General features: G+C 47.5%; 1 protein-coding gene across 2 annotated transcripts in view; it reads right to left on the minus strand.

Moving 5' to 3' along the window:
* GSG1L (GSG1 like) overlaps positions 1 to 20515 on the minus strand; it is a 252755-nt gene that overhangs the window by 149113 nt on the left and 83127 nt on the right. For both annotated transcript variants that reach the window (XM_070779244.1, XM_070779243.1), the window contains exon 2: positions 16042 to 16089. In XM_070779244.1, coding sequence (XP_070635345.1) covers positions 16042 to 16089 — 48 coding nt within the window. The remainder of the gene's footprint in view (positions 1 to 16041; positions 16090 to 20515) is intronic.

Genomic DNA, 20515 nt, shown 5'->3' on the forward strand with positions numbered 1-20515 from the left:
ACTACTCATAATAAAACTGAAAATGCCCCAAATATCCACTGAGAGCAAAATGAACAAACACGATGATAGAGCTGTGTGGTGGAAGATTACACAGTAATAAAAAGGAACAGACTACAGCTACATGATTGCTGTAGACTGGTTACGTGTATTCCACTGCCCCCAAAATACATATGCTGAAACTCTAACTCCAAATGTGATGGTACTTGGAGGTGGGGCATTGGGGCTGATTAGATCATGAAGGTGGAGGCCTCATGAAAGGGGCCTCATGAAAGAGACCCCAAAGAGCTTCCATCCCTTCTGCCCGGTAAGAACGCAGTAAGAAGACAAGGGTCTGTGAACCAGGAAGTGGCTTCTCACCAGACACTGAACCTGCCATGCCTTGATCTTGGACTTCCAGCTTCCGAGGTTGTGAGAAATAAATTTCTGTTGTTTTTAGCAGCCTGAATAGACTAAGACAGTGATCAGCATAATGTTAAGCAAAAGAAGCTATACATACACACACAAAAAATCCATCATATAACCATATTTATATCGAAAGGTCAAAAATAAGTAAGTCTATTGTGATTAGGCTTGCGTACTAGGTGGTTGATATATGTCCAGAATTGATAAATCACAACTACAGAAAGGAGATCATTGGTGGTCTATGTCTGGAGAATTGAGGGATGATGGCTAAAGGAAACAGTTTCTTTTTGGGATGATGAAAATATTCTACAATTCCAGGACTTCCCTGGTGGTCTCTGTCTTCCAATGCAGGAGATGGGGGTTCGATCCCTAGTCAGAGAACTAAGATCCCACATACTGCAGGGCAATTAAGCCCATGCACCACAACTACCGAGCCCTTGTGTCGCAACTAGAGAAGTCCACGTGATGCAATGAAGACCCCGCACAGCCAAAAAATAATGATAATGTTTAAAAGAAAATATTCTATAATTCACAGTGGTGATGACCGCACAACTCTGTCAATATACTGAAAACCATTGAACTTGAAAGGACAAACGTATGGTAAGTGAATTATATCTCAATAAAGCTGTTACCCCCAAAACAAAAAAATTTTTAACTAACGAATAAAATCAACAGCCTCTTCCCTCACCACCAGAGATGGGCCAGGCAAGAGGCGTGTATAATGAAACCAAGGAGAGAGACACCAAATTTGGAGAAACCATATTGCTTCCTGGTGTCTCTATAAAGCACGCACACGCGCGCGCGCACGCACACACACACACACACCCTGGGGCTTTGCCTGCCTTTGACAAAACCCCTGCTAAATGCCAGAAGCCCACGAGGCTAGAGATCCTCTGGACAAGCAGGTGACCAGGGCACTCCTGCCAAGAGACAGACACAGGACTCTTTCAACTCAAAATTAAATTTTAAGCAAACGCCTAAGTGAAACAGAGCCCATTGGAGAAAGGCTGGTTCTAGAACCCCCGCCTGGCCTGGGGGAGCAAATTCCTGGGTAGCAAATTGGGGCAGGGGCTTCAGCCCTCCCAGGACACTCCTTCTGAAAGGGCTTCTCTCTTAAGCCCATCGCTCCTAGCGGGTTCAAGGTGTAGGTAAGGTCTCAGGGACTTAAAGCCCTCTGCTCCTCACACAGGCTAAAGGCAGCATGTTTGGGAAAGACACATCCCAGACTTCGCGCCTCCAGGGAGCCCAGCAGATGGTTACAAATGACGAGTCTGCAGGAGCCAGCAGATGTGATGCGTGAGGAGCAGAGGGTGCCAGGAGCAACCGTGGGGCCTCTCAGCTGCCACCTCCCTCTGCTCCACGCAGCCTCTGACAGCTCTGAGCCAATGGGGCTGCCTCGCTGGGTCAAAACACACAGCAAAGACAACCAAAGAATTTTCTGGGCCTGAGGAGCAGAAGAGGGGCCAGGAGGCCCCCTGGCAAGGTGGAAAGACCCATGAGGTGTGGCAGAGACAGCAAAGGAATGGGATACATCGCTTTGCTGTGTGATCTCAGACAAGTAGCTCAACTTCTCTGAATCCGTTTCGCTGGGTGTAAACCAGAGATAACCGCAAGTCCTCAAACAGCTGTCAAAAGAGTTAAATGAACCAAGAGATGTGGAAGTATTTAGCGGTGAGTAGAATTCCGTGTGTGATTCAGCGAAGGTTGGTTGAGAAACACCAACTGAGTTTCACTTCAAGTTAGCTTTCTAGCTGGTTGAGCCAAAGTGAGGAGATAGGGGAAATACAGTGGAATCATCAGTCATTCAAGCTGGTATTGATTGAACCAGACCCTGTGCTAACCCCTGGCGTGGATCATCCCATTTGGTTCTCAGAAGACCCCCACAAAGTGAACGCTATTTATCCCCATTTTTCAGATGAAGAACGTGAACCATAAAGAAGATGAGAAGCATGCCCAAGGTTCACCCCACGTCATCAAACCCACGTCTCCTGCTTGGCAGGCGGATTCTTTACCACTGAGCCACCTTTTAGTCCTTCCCTAGTTACAGGGATTCTTTTCCTATTTTAATAGTTGACATCAACGCAGCTTCCTTGATGTCTCAGTGGGTAAAGAATCCACTTGCCAACGCAGGAGACACAGGAGACACAGGTTCGATCCCTGGGTCAGGAAGATCCCCTAGAGGAGGAAATGGTGACCCACTCCAGTATTCTTGCCTGGAAAAAAGTCCATGAACAGAAGAACCTGATGGGCTGCAGTCCAAAGGGTCTCAAAGAGTCAGACACCACTGAGTGACTAAGCACATACACACACTCATCAAGGCAGCAAGTGGAACTGTGAAAGCACAAGCACTTTGCCGCCCACCGGTCCGGGTTCCAACCCAGCTCCATCATCACAACCTGTATGGCCTTGGGCGAGATAACCCTCTGGGCCTCAGTTTCCCCACCCACCAACCAGTTTAAAGACAGCACAAACTCATCAAGTTGCTGGGGGATCAGTGGGGTCTGACATGTTAGCAAAACAGAAATGTTTTTGGTATTATTATTATTTATTTTAAAGCATCTTGGAAAAATATACCCTGGCACACTAAAACCATGAATGACAGACCTCACTGCTCAGGATGAGATGAAAATAATTTGACTCTATAAGTGAATCAATGTAAAGCTAAACAATAAGTGAATAATAATATAGATACTGTGCAGTATACAGCCCAAGTTGGGAAGGCAGTGCAAAATAAGAATTCAGGACCTCTTGCAAGAGTTATTAATAATTTCAAGACAGTAACAGTGCAGCATTAAACCAAATGGAGGGCCCTTCTATGCATGGAACCCTATGTAACTACAGGTCACGTGTCCACCAAGCTGGCCCTGGTTGCACGTTTTGGCAAGGATATGGGCTACATCCTTGGATATATTCATGCATTTCTTGAAACTCATTGAATGTACATTTAAAACCTGTGCATTTTCCTGTTTGTATATCGTATCAGTAAAATTATATCAATTTAAAAAGAAATGTGATGAAATAGGGTTATAAATCTCCTGCTTATCACAGGCAGTGTGGTTCTGCAGTGAGGCACAGGTATAGACTGTATATTGAATGCTGTCTTCTGTAACAGTCTGTGTATCCCTGATCCCTGTGTACAGGTGTACAGGATGTGCACTGCCCAATCCTATGCCATTCACATAGAAAAACCATGACCGCCCGAGTTGCACAGTGGGTAACCTACACAACTGTCCATGGTAGCCTTGACTGTATAACTTCATTTGAAGAACTCATCATTTGTCTCAAGGGAAGACCCTGTTTGAATGCAAGACTAGAACCAAATAAAGAGTCTTATTGCAAATACCATCCCAAGACCTCCCATCCAGGGAGAAATCTAGAAGGAACCAGCTCATGGATAGACTTTCCTGGGATGTGCAAAGGAGCCATCCTTCAAATTCCTCTAACCCTATGCCATTCAGCAAGCCCTATTTCCCCAGGGCTACTGAAACCTCTGCTCAGAAGGCCAAAGGGCTGGATTTAAGCATCTGAGCTAATTTCTCACACCAAAGTATGATAAAACCAAGGAGTCATTTCAAAATGTAAATTACCACTGTTTACACTTAACAGAGTCTTCTCACCAAAGAGAAACTGTTTCCAATTATGAAACATGAAAGCTGGTCACTGTTTGGGGTTAATATGACACTTTCGGAGAGAGTGAACAGGCAAGACTACCCAGACACCTAATTACCTGGAAAGATAATCTTGAATAATTGGAATTAGAGAAACTAAAGCAATTACTGGATGTTGTGATCTCCGGGAGAAATCCTCCACCAGCACAGGGATTCAATCACTTTTAATAAGAGCACGTAATTAGAGGAATCCAGAATTTCAAAATAAAGTGGCAGAATGAAGGAGGTGGGAGGACCATGTGTGATGCTAGAGAAAAGAGGCTGGAGGCATGGGTGGAAGGAAGGGGAGGTGAGAAAGGATGGGTGGGGTTGGCAGGGTGGGCAGGATCCTGATGAAAAGACCACAGGAGCCTGGAGGATGAGTCTGAATCTAACCTAAATTTGCTGTGTGACTTTGAGCAAGACACTTAACCTCTCTGGGCTCTACCTTCCTTCCACTCTTCAGTCATTCAGCGAATGTCTATTGCACATCTGCCACATGCCTGGCACAAGGATACTGGTCTCACATCTTGGCACAGGCCATTCATTCTGGCAGGAATGACACCCTCCCCTACCGCAGTGCCCCTTATGCAGTAGAAGGAATACCACTCATCCTCCAGGGCCCTCCCCACATGGGACCCTCCCTACACGGGACCCTCCCCAGACTGCCATCATTCCTCCCACAGACCTCTGGCCACCTACTCTGGGTCCCTGATTCACAGATGATTCTCTACCTCTTTATGTGCCGACCCCACTAGACAGCTCCTAGAGATCAGAAGCTGGGGAAGGGGGTTCCCCTCGCTGTCCCAGCTCCTGGCATACAGCCTGGCACCAAGGGATGCTGCCACTGGCCTGAGGCAAGGGGGACAAAGGTCCCCACAGCCCTTCCCTGAAAGCATGGGTGCAGCCTGGCTCCAAGGATGAAATGGCACCAGGTGAGGTGGCCTGTGTTGTGAGTTTGTTGAGAATGGCCAGGCAACGATCTCCTTCTGTAGGAATATTCCATCCCTTTCCTACCTCCATGGAAGCAGCAGGACCATTCAGACAGACAATGATTCCCACCCGCAGTCAGAGGGCTCCTAGAATTAGCTCCATGCTGGCTGGGAATGGCAGGTGAGAGGAAAAGACGGACATGTGAACCACTCGGGCTGGGCTCCGGCCTCTTTGCGTGCTGAAGTGTGACTCACTGAGATGAAAGAATCAGAGTTCCCATTTGGTCAGGCTCTGGAAGAGCCCAGTTGTTGAATCGTTAACTTGTGTCCAACTCTCTGCAACCTCATGGATTGTAGCCCACCCAGGCTCCTCTGTCCATGGGATTTCCCAGGCAAGAATACTGGAGTGGATTCCCATTTCCTTCTCCAGGGGATCTTCCCAACCCAGGGATCAAACTCAGGTTTCTTGCATTGTAGGAGGACTCTTTACCATCTGAGCCACCACAGTGGTACTAGTGGTAAAAACCTGCCTGCCAGTGGAGACAGATGTAAGAGCAGGTTCGATCCCTGGGTTAGAAAGATCCCCTGGAGGAGGGCACAGCAACCCACTCCAGTATTCTTGCCTGGAAAATTCCATGGACAGAGGAGACTGGCGGGCTATGGTCCATCAGGTTGCAAAGAGTTGGACATAATTGAAGCAACATAGGAGACCAAAGTTGGTGTAACTAACTCAGTCTGGGGACCAGAGAGGACTTCACAGAGTCAGGATCTTTGAGAGGTGAAGGTCACATGGAGGTCCCCAAATAGCCAGGGTGAAAAGATCACCCAGGATTAACGCACAGGCACCAGGATGCACCAGCGACTCTGTTCAGGCTGCAGCTGGCAGGTGACCCGCTCGCAGCTCCAGTGTCAAGAGTCTGGGCAGCTGTGGAAGCTGTTTCTTCTCTCCCTTCCCTTCAGCATGTTCTGATCTATGCACGTTTCAGTTCTATGGCATAAATCAATAAAACGCACTAAATAAATTAAGTGAGCAGCAGAACTGTAAATCGATTTCAGACGGAGAACAGAGAGGTTGAGGGAACCAACAAGAGAAAATTAAGGAACTCAAGTGAGAAATGACTCACGCAAGACTCGGGACTGTGGTCGAGGAGCCACCACCTTGTTACACATCCCTGAAATATTAAACAAATGAAACTTACAAGCTTTGGAGATTGTTTCACAGAAATTGCCAGCTGGTGGCCGCCAGAAATCCCAGCTCTCTGGGAAACACGAGCAGGAAGCAGACAGAGATGCCTTAAAACACAACTCAGCCCAGACGGGATGGAAGAGACCACGGCTTCCGGAGTTGCGATCCAGGTTTCCAAAGCCAGATAGGACAGCCAGTGTCTAGAACATGGCCCTCATTCCTTCCTTCCTTCTTTCCTTCCTTTCTTCCTTCATTCAACAAACCTCTATTAAATCCTTGCTGTGTGCCAACTCCATGGCAGCACAGGAGCCACTAGAAATCTAGAGAAGATGTAGTGCCTGTCCTCAGGGAGTGTCCAATCTGGTAGAGGAGATCACCACAAGGCGGAGTGATGGGTTCTAATAAGATGAGCCCTACATGTGTGCATGCACACTCAATCATGTCCAGCTCTTTGCGACCCCATGGACTGTAGCCCACTAGGTTCCTCCGTCCATGGGATTCTCCAGGCAAGAAGAATACCGGAGCGGGTTGCCATTTCCTTCTCCAAGAGATCTTCCTGACCCAGGGGTCGAACTCGTGTCTCTTGCATCTCCTGCATTGGCAGGCAAGTTCTTTACCAGCTGAGCCATCTAGGAAGCCTGAGTACCTTCAGAAGATGTCATGTCTCAACTGGGTTTTAAAGGATACACAGAAGTTTGCCAGGTCGGCAGAGGGAAGAGAATATGCAAAGGCACAGAGGCATGAGCCATGATGATGGAGAGTTTGGGGAGAAATGTACAAGACCCACATGAGGGGCTGTAGGAGGTGGAGCGGAACAGGCACACATCAGAACACGAAGGTCCTGTTACATGGTGTATGTCTGGAGCCAGGAAAGGCTTTTAAGCAGGAGGCTGATGGAGCTGGATTTTCACTTTAGGAAGATAATTTAGAATTCAGTGTGGGAAATTTTTCTTTGACTTCCTATGGAAGTATCGCATATACAGAAAAGAGCATAGATCACAAAAGTACAGCTTGATGAACTTTCATAAATTGAACACATCCATGTAACTATCACCCAGATTAAGAAACAGAACCTCGCCAGCTGCCAGAGCCCTCCACGGGCTCCCTTTCAGTCACACCTGCTCTTCAAGGACAATCTCTGTCCTGGCTTCTGACAGCGGAGATCTGTTTTGCCTATTTTCCAGTTTTATACAAATGGAATCACGTACAATGGGTCCCTGTGACTCTGGCTTAATTTGCCCAGCATCTATGCTGCTGGGAACAGTTATAGATAACACAGCACTCCACGGTGTGTATGAATGGACATTGAAGAATCACAGTGAGTGGTTACTGGTGCAGCCTTGATGGCAAATATGAATCATGACAGGCTCAATTCCTTCCTTCCTTCCTTCCTTCCTTCATTCTTCATTCAACCATTCATTCACAGTGAGAACCCACCCACCTTCGAGTGGGAGCTCCAACATCAGATTTAGGAGCTGGGAATTTTCCCCACACCACACCTTAACAAATGATAAGACAGGGCTCTACTGAGAGATGGGAGCAGTTAATATAAGAAAAGGACAGAATCCTCATGGACCCTACCCCACTGTGGCAGGATCAAAGGTGGCAGCCATCATGTCCCCAGCCTTCTGTACTGGAAGGTGGCATCCTCTTTGTCACTTGGCTGGAGCCCTTCCACAATGCCTGATCGCCATGTACATAGCTGTCTCCCACTCTGGTAGGGCAGGGACTTTCACTTCATTCATCCCCACACTCCCCTGACCAAAGCCTAGCCCACAGCCTGGATCACAGTAGGTGCTCAGAAAATCTGTGTTGAATTGGAAGCCCTGTGTGCAGATGACGGGCACACAGGGGCAGCTCGACTGGTTGGTTGGTGGGGGAATGAACAGCCGTTACCTCCCCCCAAGCATTTAGGGCACTTTGGGACAAATAAATAAGTCACTTTGGGATGACAATAAACAGAGGAGACCTTGATAAGCAAATTAATGAGTCACCCTCAGGATTTCCCTGGTGGCTCTGCCTGCCAATGCAGGGGACATGGAGTCCATCCCTGGCCCAGGAGGATAACACATGCTGTGGAGCAACTAAGCCCGTGCGCCACAATTACTGAGTCGGAGCTCTAGGGCCCAGTGAGCCACAAGTTCTGAAGCCTGCGCACCTGAAGCCTGTGCTCCACAAGACAAGCCACCGCAATGAGAAGCCCAAGCACTGCAACGAGAGAGGGGCCCCTGCTCACTGCAACTAGCCGTGCAAAGCAACGAAGACCCAGCACAGCCAAAAATAAAAAAAAAAATTTTTAATGAGTCATCCCTACACATATACATCCAGAAATCCAGCTGGGCCAGTTTCAGCACAACCAGCTGCCAATCATCCTTAAAGACTGTGGTCAGACCCAGGGGTGGTGACCCAGGTGATTAGACTACCATTCAGCAAATATTTATTCCCGCTCCATCTTCCCCTCTGGATGGGTCATGCATTTCTTGCCCCATTGATGTTGTTTGCAACCACATGACTTGCTTTAGCCAATAGGATGTTCACAGATAGGATGCAAGCAAAGGTTTTAAACATGCTTGTGCAGTTAGCCACATTGCATTTTTGTTCCCTCTACCTGGCCCCTAGTCTGAGACTGAAGCCCACCTGATGCAAAGAGGCAACTCTGGAAAAGACCCTGATGCTGGGGAAGACCGAAGGTGGGAGAAGGGGATGATAGAGGACAAAATGGTTGGATGGCATCACCGACTCAATGGACATGAGTTTGAGCAAGCTCCAGGAGAAGGTGAAGAATAGGGAAGCCTGGAATGCTGCAGCCCGTGGGGTCGCAAGAGTCGGACACAACTGAGTGACTGAACAACAACCTGGTCCCTAAGATGAATATACATGGAACAGACTTGAGCCCAGTCTACATCCTGGAACTCAGACAGTCTACATCAGTTAAACCTAAGTCAACCCCAGACATGCAAGCAAAAAAAAAAAAAAAAATGTCAAGTGCCACCAAGTTTGGAGATGGTTAGTTATACAGCATTATGGTGGCCATTGCTGACCAATATGCTAGGCTTGACGATTATCCAGTTGGTCACATTATTTGGTAGGAGAATCTGGCCCCAGGGAACAAGAGACTGAGACTTGGAGAGATAAAGGAAGCTTGAAGCAGAAGATTAGGAAGTTTTTCCTCTGTATTTTCATATCAAGTTCACAACACACAAACGTTGCTGTTTATCTGCATTTGCACGCTTCATCTTCATAAACTGCTCAAGCGTCTTTCATTCCTCCTCCTCTGCCTCCCATGGCCTGCTGGGAAGATCTTTGTCAGAGAACCTATTACTCTGCTCTGCCAGCAGGGCTCCTGAGCCCTCCTGGGCTGAGCCCTGGAGGGCCCCGTTCTTGTAAGGGAGAAAGATGTGTGTACAGGTTGCTATTATTCAGCTATGATACAAGATTCTCAAAGTGTACCAGGGATGTAATCCGAATGTCCAGCTACAAGGCCTGATTAAATAAATTGTCTCTATGTGATGGGCTATTACACAGTTGTTCCAAAAGATGAAGGTGAGTTCTATGTACTGATATAAAGACAATCCACAATTTTATACAGGTATATAAGAATACAGTAAGTCCCCTACATATAAATGAGTTTCATTGTGAAAGCACATTCCTAAATTCAGTTGGTTCATAAGTCCAACAAAGTTTGCCTAGGTACCCAACTAACACAAGTGGCTATGTAGCACTGTACTGTAATAGGTTTATAATACTCTTCACATAAATAATACACAAAAATCAAACACAGAAAATAAAACAGTTTTAATCTCACAGTACAGTACCTTGAAAAGTACAGTGAAACAGCGGGCACACAGGGGCTGGCATCAAGTGAACAGGCAAGAAGAGCTATTGGCTGGAGGAGGGAGAGGAGGTGGGAGACGGTGGAGCTGAAGGATCGTCAGCAATAGGAGACGGAGGGCAGGCTGAAATTTCACTCATGCCTGACACTGATGGAATGCATGTTCGCATCTTTGAAAGTTTGAAACTTGAAGGAGCATATGTAGGAGACTTACTGTATATATCTGTGTGTGTGTGTGTGTGTGTGTGTGTGAGTGTGAGTCACGCAGTCGTGTCCAACTCTGCAATCCCATGGACTGTAGCTCGCAAGGCTCCACTGTCCATGGAATTCTCCAGACAAGAATACTAGAGTAGCCACTAGAGTCGGTAGCCATTCCCTTCTCCAGGGGACTCTTCCCGACCCAGGAATTAAACCCGGGTCTCCTGAATTGAAGGAGGATTCTTTACTGTCTGAATCACCAGAGAAGCCTCCGTGTGTGTGTGTGTGCACACATATGTGTGTATTTATCTATCTACCTACCTATCTTTCATCCTTCTATTCTTCTTCAAGGACTCATAAATCAAACCATTACCAGTGAATATCTAAGGGTGGGCTTATAAGAGACTTTCATTTCTCATTTGTACATGTAAGAATTGCTATAATTTTGATAACAAGTGTATACAGTAAAAAAAAATCAATGTTCATATTTTGATTAATTCAATATTGCCAGCATTGCTCTGGCCCCCGGGAATACAGTGAGTCACAAACAAGACAGAATTCCAGCCCTCATGGAACTGACGGTCTGTCAGGGGAGACCATTGTTAATCAAAGAAGCACTGGACACATTTCATATATGATGTAAAGACAACAAAACAGAGAAGGGAGTGGCAAAGAACATGGTAAGAGGAAGGGCTGCTCTAAGGATGTTAAAGGAAGATATGACATTCAAGTGATGAGAAGGAAGCAGCTGTGCCCAGAGCGGAGAAAACAGTGTTCCCAGGATAGGAAACAAGTGCAAAAGTCCTGGGGCACACACTAGCTTGGCCGAGTCAAGGAACAGTCAGGACTTTGTGGTGCTGGAGAAGACTCTTGAGAGTCCCTTGGAAATCAAACCAGTCTATCCTAAAGGAAAACAATCCTGAACATTCACTGGAAGGACAGACGCTGAAGCTGAAACTCCAATACTCTGGCCACCTGATGCGAAGAGCTGACTCACTGGAAAAGACCCTGATGCTGGGAAAGATTGAGGGCAGGAGGAGAAGAGGAAGACAGAGAATGAGATGGTTAGATAGCATCACCAACTCAATGGACATGAGTTTGTGCAAACTCCAGAAGACGGTCAAGGACAGAGAAGCCTGGCGTGCTGCAGTCCATGGGGTCGCAAAGAGTCAGACATGACTTAGCAACTGGACAGCAACAAAAAAGATATTGGAGACTGCAGTGTGGTAACAGGGGGAGGTCTCAGGAGAAGGGCTCCTGTATGTCCAGGGCCGGATCCCCTAGACCACACAGGCCACAATAAGGATGCTGATTTTTCCTTTGAGCGAGATGGGAGCCAAAGGAGGGTTTTAAACAGGGAACCACATGAGATGATTTACGCTTTCAAAAGATCATTCTGGCCACCAGTGAAACAGGGGGCAAAAATAAAAAGGCATAACCCGTTAAGAGACTGTGGCAGGAATCCAGATGAAACGTGGATGTGGCTTAGGCTGGTTTAAAATGGAAAGTGATTTCCCACATGAAGCAGAAAGCTAGAATGATCAGGAGAACTAAAGAAAATATGCCATGGTAAAAACTCTGATGACAGACACATTTTGCCAGGGGAGAGAGTAGGGGAGGAAAAGACAGGAGAGTATTGGAGAAAATGGCAAAGACGGGGGCCATTTTGAGAAGGGCCTCAATCACACATACTCACACACACACACACAATCACACACTCACACACAGGCGCGAAAGGCCTAGCTTTTCAGCAGAAGAACCAGGCATTTAAGCGCCAGATGGCTCAGGTTCAAATCCCAGCATCCTAACTATGTGACCTTGGGCAAGTCAATTAACTCTCTAGACCTTAGTCTCCTCATCCGTAAAATGGGGATTAAATGAGCCAATGGGTGTAAAGTTCTCACAACAGTGCCTGGCACGTGGCAAGCACTGCAGGAAAGCCAGTCCTGGTTAGTGTCACCTAACACTAATGATTATGATTGGATTTTGCAGAGCAGGCAGGAAGTCACAGGGGAAGGGGGGTGAAGTCACAATCTGGCAGAAGAGTGCTCTTAGGGAGAGAACACATGTGGGCTCCAACATCGCCGTGACCCAGAACCAATCCCTCCCGCTCTGAAGCTCAGGCTCCTCATCTGTGAAATGGACAGTCAACACGGTGAGGACTCGGTGAGCACACGGAGGGTCAAGGAGAATTATGCTCCTGCAGGTGCCCCTGGGAGGGGCCAGGAGGCTTGGGAACTGCCCACCAAGCTACCACAACCAAACCCCTCTGGCCCCGAGGGAGACCTTAAGTGCTTGAGAGGCAGCAAGTCCATGAAAATTGGTCTGCAAAACCAGCCCACTCAGCCTCCTTATAAACACTTTAATATACACAGATGGAAGGTCTTCTGCATGGCCGCCAAGCCCTGAAAGTAAAATCACAAGGCTAGTAAACACAAAGAAACAACTTCTCTGGGGCCCTGGGTCCTCGTAAAAGAAGCAGAAATAAAGCTCTGATGCCCCCAGCAGGAGGCAAGAGAAACCCACCTGCTGCTGTGCATGCACACACATGCCCATGCACACACATCCACACACTCCTTTGTGCACACACACACCTGCCTCCCTGCCCACACTCACCCACCAGTGTGCACGCAGGCACACACATAAGACACATGTGCACAGTCTCACGGGAGCACCTGCTTATGCCTGCACACCCTCATCCTCAACCAGACATGCACACACATTTACATGTGCACACAAGGAGAAGACTCTTGAGAGTCCCTTGGACTGCGAGGAGATCCAACCAGTCCATCCTAAAGGAAATCAACCCTGAATATTCACTGGAAGGACTGATGCTGAAGCTGAAGCTCCAATCCTTTGGCCACCTGATGCAAAGAGCCGACTCGTTGGAAAAGACCCTGATACTGGGAAAGATTGAAGGCAGGAGGATAAGGGGGAGACTGAGGATGAGATGGTTGGATGGCATCACCAACTCAATGGACATGCGTTTGAGCAAGCTCCAGGAGATGGTGAAGGACAAGGAAGCCTGGCGTGCTGCAGCCCGTGGGACCGCAAAGAGTCAGACATGATTAAACAACTGAGCACCAGCACACAGGTCATGCTTCCTGGAAGTCAGATCTGGAGCAGAGGTGACCCAGAAACTCCAAGGCCTTGGGGATTACGGGATGGGCATCACAGAGGTTGCCTAAAGGTATCGACTTCTAAGATGCAGTACAAGAGTGGGGTGTAGAACGTTCACTCTACCCCTTGCGACACGATCCCCAACCTTTTTGGCACCAGGGACTGATTTCTTGGAAGACAATTTTTCTACAGACCAAGGGTCACGGGGAGGGATATTTCTGAATAATTCAAGTGCATTACATTTATTATGCCAATGCTGATCTAACAGGAGGCGGAGCTCAGGCAGTAATGAGAGCGATGCGGAGCAGTTATAAATACAGATGAAACTTTGCTCACTTACCTGCCACTCACCTCCTGCTGTGACCCAGTCCCTAATCACAGACCAGCACCCATCCATGGCCCAGGGGGTGGGGACCCCTGCCTTATGAGATGTGAGATGTGAGTGGCTTAATGTCTCTAAGCCTCCGTTTCCTCATCTTTCAAGTTGGGTGAGAAAGTCAGCCCCTTCTTCACAAGGTTGTGGGGAGATATCCAAGTTAATACATTCAACGTGCATGGCCCAGTGCCCAGCACATGGTATCCAAACAATCAAATATCAGTCATTTATTGGCAGCTGTATTCATAGTATTTTCTGGAGATCTCAGTTTGAGAGGTACAATCTGAGTTGCTCAGCCCTGGCCGTATGCAGGTGTCAACTTTTAAGATGCAGTACAAGGGCCAGATACGGAGTGTGGGAGGGAAGCAAAGGAAACAGAGGTGGGAGTCCCCACGGCCATGAGTTTGCTCAGCAGGGGAGCCCAGCCTCTTCTTGGGCCTGAGGGCACTTCAGGCCTCCTGTCACAGGCCCCTCAGTCTCACAAGCTGTCACCTGGCCAGAGCTCTCCAAGGGGACAGTGTGTGCAAGATAGGAATGTCATCAGCCTCAATGGCACACACCCCCTGCCTACGCCGTCTCTGCCAACACCTTGGAGGGGTTAGAGTCCCAGCCCGCCAGGCTCTTAAACCTCCTAACACTGCAAAGAAACCCCAAATTCAGCCCTACCAGCAGGGGTGTGGGTGGCCACATGTCCTGGACTTAATTTCCCCTGACCCATGCTTGCCAAGGGCTTCCCTGGCAGCTCAGTGGTAAAGAATCCTCCTGCAATGCAGGAGACATGGGTTGAATCCCTGGGTCAGGAAGATCCCCTGGAGGACGAAATGGCAACCCACTCCAATACTTTTGCCTGGGAAATCCCATGGACGGAGGAGCCTGGCAGGCTCTAGTCCATGGGGTCGCAAAAGAGTCAGACATGACTTAGTGACTGAACAATGACAGTGCCTACCAAGGCCCTCCATATTTGTATAAGATGTATACAAATATAGGACTCCAATATATAGGACTGAACTCTTGCCTGTTTCCTGATCCCAACTCCCAGGACCAGAGCCCTCTCCTAATCTCCAGGCTGTTTAAAGGGACCTGCACACCTGTTCTCTCTTGGCAGGGGTTCTTCTTGGTGGTGGGGTGTAGGCAGGAGGGGAAGCAGCCTGCCCCATGTTCTTGTGACAGCACAGCCTCCAGTATCCATTCTCCTGCTCCCCCACAATGATAGAACCCCTGACTTTTAGCTGAGCCCATGGTTGCTGATTAAGACCTTATTTCTCTGACTCCTTTGCAGCTCTAATCAAGTTCTGGCAAAGAGAAAATGAGCCCATGTCATGGGCCAACTTCTGGGAACCCAGCTGACATGCAAGATTTGCCCGTTCTTTTTCGCCCTTCCTCTATCCTGTTGCCTGGAGTACAGATGTGACAGCTGGAGTTCTAACCGCCCTCTTAGACCAAGAGGGCAAAGGATGATGGAGAGGGCCCTCAAGTGCTGGGATCCTGAGGACTGTATGGAGCATATCCACTCTGGATTTCAAACCTTTATAAAAGCTATAAACACATTTCTCCACTGAAGCCAGTTATTTGGGGTCACCTGGTGGCTCGGTTAAGAATCTGCCTGCAATGCAGGAGACCCGAGTTTGATCCCTGGATCAGGAAAGTTCTCCTGGAGAAGAGAATGTCTACCCACTCCAGTAGTCTTGCCTGGAGAATCCCATGGACAGAGGAGCTTGGTGGGCTCAGTCCATGGGGCACAAAGAGTTGGAAACAACTGAGTGACTAACACTTACTTACACTTTACTTCCAACTAAACGTAATCCTGACTATTCTGCCTCTTACATACGCTGCAGCCCACTCCCAGTCATCCTATCTGAGTGTCACTGGACTCAGAATCTGATATCCGGCCCTGAACACCAATGGCTCCTCTTTGAAAGGAAGTGTCCAATCAGGCTGGACCTCCCCACACCTGTGAGAGGACAGAAACAGAACATCTGGCTTCCCTCCCTCCCAAGGACAAACCCTACACTGGGAGGCAATGCCCCCAGCACTGTCTTGCCTGACCCCAAATTCCACACACCCATTCTACCTCCCCCAAAGTCCCAGCAAGCTGTAGAAGTAATGGAAGTGGAAGGATTCTCAGGATCACACACCCACTGTGGGTAGGGAGAGTGGCAGGGGGCAAGATGAGGACCCTCCACCTGCCTCTCCCACTGCTCTGACTGCTTAAGGAACTCAGAGCTTCACTACAGGATCCTGGCCCCCTGGGGTGCCACCACCCAGGGGTGCTCATGGACAGGCTCTCCCAGGGCTGCGGGAAGTGTCCCAGAGGGCAAGGCTCGCATGCCTGAGCTGGGCACACCTACCTTTCTCTGAAGCCGGGGCCAGGTCAATGAAGCTGCGGCATTTTTCACCTTTGGGGGGAGAAAGAAAAGAAAGGTTTTCAGAATATGAGAGGAAGTGAGAGCTTCGGGCTTTCACCTCTCCCCCTTCCAGGAGCCCCAGACTGAGCCACCACCCAAGCATGTCTAACCCGAGCAGCCTCTTTCTCTAACCTTAATTTCCAGAAAGCTAACGCCATGATTAATGTGGATGGCAAAGATGCAAACTCAATGCACAACCCCCGCTGCGATGCCACCTCCTGTCACCTCCCAGCGCAATCCATCCAGCATTATCGCTCACACCTCCTCAAAGCCCTGTGGCCCTTTCCTCGGCCTCCACCCCATCCAGGCTCAGCAGGACAAGGGCAGAAGCCATCACTGGGCTCCCCGGGCCTCTGCCTGATCCACTCTCCACACTGCAGCTGGAGGGTATTTTCACACCATACATTATGTCACAGGCACACACGCAAGAACACACACTCCTGCTCAAAACATCATCCCAAAATCAAGCCCAGATTCCTTTACATGGACTCAGGACTGGCCTCCATCGGCCTGTCCATCCACACTCCATCCCTGCCTCCTCCCCTCCCAGGGTTCCCTGGTGGCTCAGATGGTTAAGAATCTGCTTGCAATGTAGGAGACCTGGGTTCGATCCCTGGGTCAGCAAAGATGCCCTGGAGAAGAGAATGGCAACCTACTCCAGTATTCTTGCCTGGAGAATTCCATGGACAGAGGAGCCTGGCAGGCCACAGTCCATGGGTCACAAAGAGTCAGACAGAACTGAATGACTAACATTTTAATAATGCATGGATTTTGAATGCATCACCTTAAACTTTCTTTGTTATATTTTTCCTCTCAAAGAAAATTTTCCCTAGAGAGGGAAGATTTTTACCGTCAAATTCATATGAGCAGCAAAGGCCCCATTAAGACTTCGTGGACCCTAGGCTCTTTCGCCTTTGGGGTCTCTTCCTCAATAAAAAATTAAATTAGAAATTATATTTTAACAAGTGCATTGGTTAAAGATTAATACATTAACATTATTTCTGGTTTGCCAAAAAGTTTGTTCAGGTTTTTCCATAATACCTTACGGAAACACTGGAATCAACTTTTTACCCAACTCAGTGTATTGAAATTTTTCTCTTTTTCTTTGATTCTAAAAGAAATTAAAATATTTTTTATAGACTTTTGTTCTGACTTTGTACCTTGAAATCTTGCTGAATTCATTTATTCTAGTAGTTTTTAGTGGATTCTTATAATGTACTATATACAAGAATGTATATATACTATATACAATTCCATGGACAGAGGAGTTTGGCAGGCTACAGTCCATGAGGTCACAAAGAATCGGACATGGTGGAGCATACACACGTCGATATTCCTTTCATAGATACTCTTTATCAACTGGCAGAGCTCTCTTCTATTCCTAGTTTGTTGAGTAGTTTTATTGTAAAAGTATGTTTGCTTTCTCTTTAATCCTTTACAGCCTGCAATGTAGTTCTGAGAATCCCTATTTTAGAGACAAGCAAACTGAGGCTCTGAACTTTCAGTGACTTGCTCAAGACCACATAGGCAGTAAGTGACACATTCAACCCAGGTCCATAGGCTCCAAACTCCATGCCCTGAAGTTTTTCCAGCTATCTATTCCCATTTGCAGAGCTTCAGGGTCCTGAAAGCAACTCTCTGAGAACATACCTCCACATACATGGGGAAAATCCTCTAGGGGCCTAAATAAAATGACTCTCACGCTTCCATTTCCAACCACGTGGACAAGACCAAACTGAAGATGTTTGAGCAGAGATGGTCAAAATTGGCCCACACTGCCTGTGCAGGGCAAAGCTGAGGTTTAAGGACAAATAATAGTGATGACATAAGAAAGCCTGGATATATCAATGGTCAACAAGTCTAATGACAAAAACCCGAACTCGGAAGAGATTTTTTTGGGCTCTAAACCCTTAGTTCCATGATAAAAGTTAGCTAACCATTTGTGAGAAAGGTATAAAACTAACATATTGGCTAATTGCTTTTAGAAGTAGTTCTAAAAATGTTAATGCTTTTTACAATCATTATTAAGTCTATATGTGGAACAAGGGATTTTGTTTGGGTATAAAACTGAAGACAAGTGCGCTTATCTGTTTGCACGGAGGCTTGTCAATTAGATCATGGAGCTGTGGCCTGTGACCGCCACCTGAGGGCAGCATACCTTCCTTGAACCACAGAAGCAGAAAGCTGGTGATGATGGTGGTTTAGCTGCTCAGTTGTGTTTGACTCTTGCAACTCCACGGACTGCAGCCCAGCAGACTCCTCTGTCCATGGGATCTTGTTTCAGAGCACAGGTTCCAGGACACACATGCTTCAGTTGTGGCTGAATCTCCCGAGGCATGTGGGGTCTTCCTAGACGAGGGATTGAACCAGGCAACAAATACTGGAGTGGGTTGCCATCTTCCTCTCCAGGGGATCTTCCCAACCAAGGGGTGAAAATCAGGTCTCCTGCATTGCAGTGCAGTTTGGTTCAGTTGAGTCACTCAGGCATGTCCAACTCTTTGCAACTCCATGGACTGCAGCACACCAGGCCTCCCTGTCCATCACCAACTCCCAGAGCTTGCTCAAACTCATGTCCATTGAGTCGATGATACCATCCAACCATCTCATCCTCTGTCGTCCCCTTCACCTCCTGCTGTCAATCTTTCCCAGCATCAGGGTCTTTTCCAATGAGTCAGTTCTTCCCATCAGGTGGCCAAAGTATTATAGTTTCAGCTTCAGCATCAGTCCTTCCATGAATGAAAATTCAGGACTGATTTCCTTTAGGATTGGCTGATTTGATCTCCTTGCAGTCCAAGGGACTCTCAAGAGTCTTTTCCAATACCACAGTTCAAAAGCATCAATTCTTCAGCACTCAGCTTTCTTTATAGTCCAACTCTCACATCCATACATGACTACTGGAAAAACCATAGCTTTGACTAGACGGACCTTTGTTGGCAAACTAATGTCTCTGCTTTTTAATAAGCTGTCTAGGTTGATCATAGCTTTTCTTCCAAGGAGCAAGTGTCTTTTAATTTCATGGCTGCAGTCACTATCTGCAGTGATTTTGGAGCCCAAGAAAATGAAGTCTGTCACTGTTTCCATTGTTTCCCCATCTATTTGCCATGAGATAAGGGGACTGGATGCCATGATCTTAGTTTTTTGAATGTTGAGTTTTAAGCCAGCTTTTTCAGTCTCCTCTTTCACTTTCATCAAGAGGCTCTTTAGTTCTTCTTCACTTTCTGCCATAAAGGTGGCGTCATCTGCGTATCTGAGGTTATTGGTATTTCTCCCGGCAATCTTGATTCCAGCTTGTGCTTCATCCAGCCCAGCATTTCACATGCATTGTAGACAGAATCTTTATCAGTTGAGCCACCAGGGAAGCCAGGAAGGATCCTAAAGGTCACCCAGCGTAAGTGGTTCTCAGCCCTGGGAAGCCCACCCACAGACATTCTGATTTAGTTGGTCACCAGGAGGCCTAAACATCAGTGGGTTTTTAAAGCCCCCAGGTGATTCTAGTCAGACAACCAGGGTAAGATTCACACTCTAATCTGATCTGTAAAAACATCTATTTTTGAAGCTTCCCTGGTGGTCCAGTGGTTAAGAATCTGCCTGCTAATGCAGGGAACATTGGTTCAATCCCTAATCTAGGAAGACCCCACATGCCTTGGGGAAATTAAGCCACAAATGAAGCCTATGCATCCTGGAGCCTGTGCTCCAAAACAAGAGAAGCCACAGCAATGAGAAGCCCGCGCACCACACGGAAGAAAAGCCCCCGCTCGCCACAGGTAGAGAAAGCCAGCACACGTTAACAAAGACCCAGCGCAGCCAAAAATAAACATATTTATTTTATATATTTTTTTAAATACATATATCTTATTTTAAATATATATTTTTAAATAAAAATCTCGATTTTCAGCATTAGGAAAGCAATAGTAAGTCATTTTAGTGGTGGTCGGTGCTATCGCACTGGACACTCCTTCAAGCAGCAGTGTTTATGGGGCAGGAGAGCAGGGGGGCCAAGGCCTGAGCCCTGGAATCAGTAGGGCTGGGCCCAAATCCTGACTCCATCACTTCCTGTCACATGAGTTCCCAGTCATTCTGGACCTTGAGTTCCTAGTCTGTAGAACAGGCACAGACCTGTAGGGGTGTTAGAAAGATTCAACATGGGCAAAGAACTTAGGACGCCTAGAACAGAGTGAGAGCTTAGGGACTTCCCTGGTGGCCCAGTGGCTAAGACTCCACGCTCCCAATGCAGGGGGCCCGGGTTCGATCCCTGGTCATGGAAATAGATCCCACATGCTGTAACCAAGAGTTTGCATGCTGCAACTAAAAAGATGCTGCGTGCTGCAACTAAAGATTCCACGTGATGCAACTAAGACCTGGCACAGCCAAACAAACACATAAATGCAATATTTTTTTAAGAAAAAAAGAGTAGGAG

This window comes from Bos indicus, chromosome 25 (assembly GCF_029378745.1).
Source record: "Bos indicus isolate NIAB-ARS_2022 breed Sahiwal x Tharparkar chromosome 25, NIAB-ARS_B.indTharparkar_mat_pri_1.0, whole genome shotgun sequence".
Taxonomy (NCBI): Eukaryota; Metazoa; Chordata; class Mammalia; order Artiodactyla; family Bovidae; genus Bos; species Bos indicus.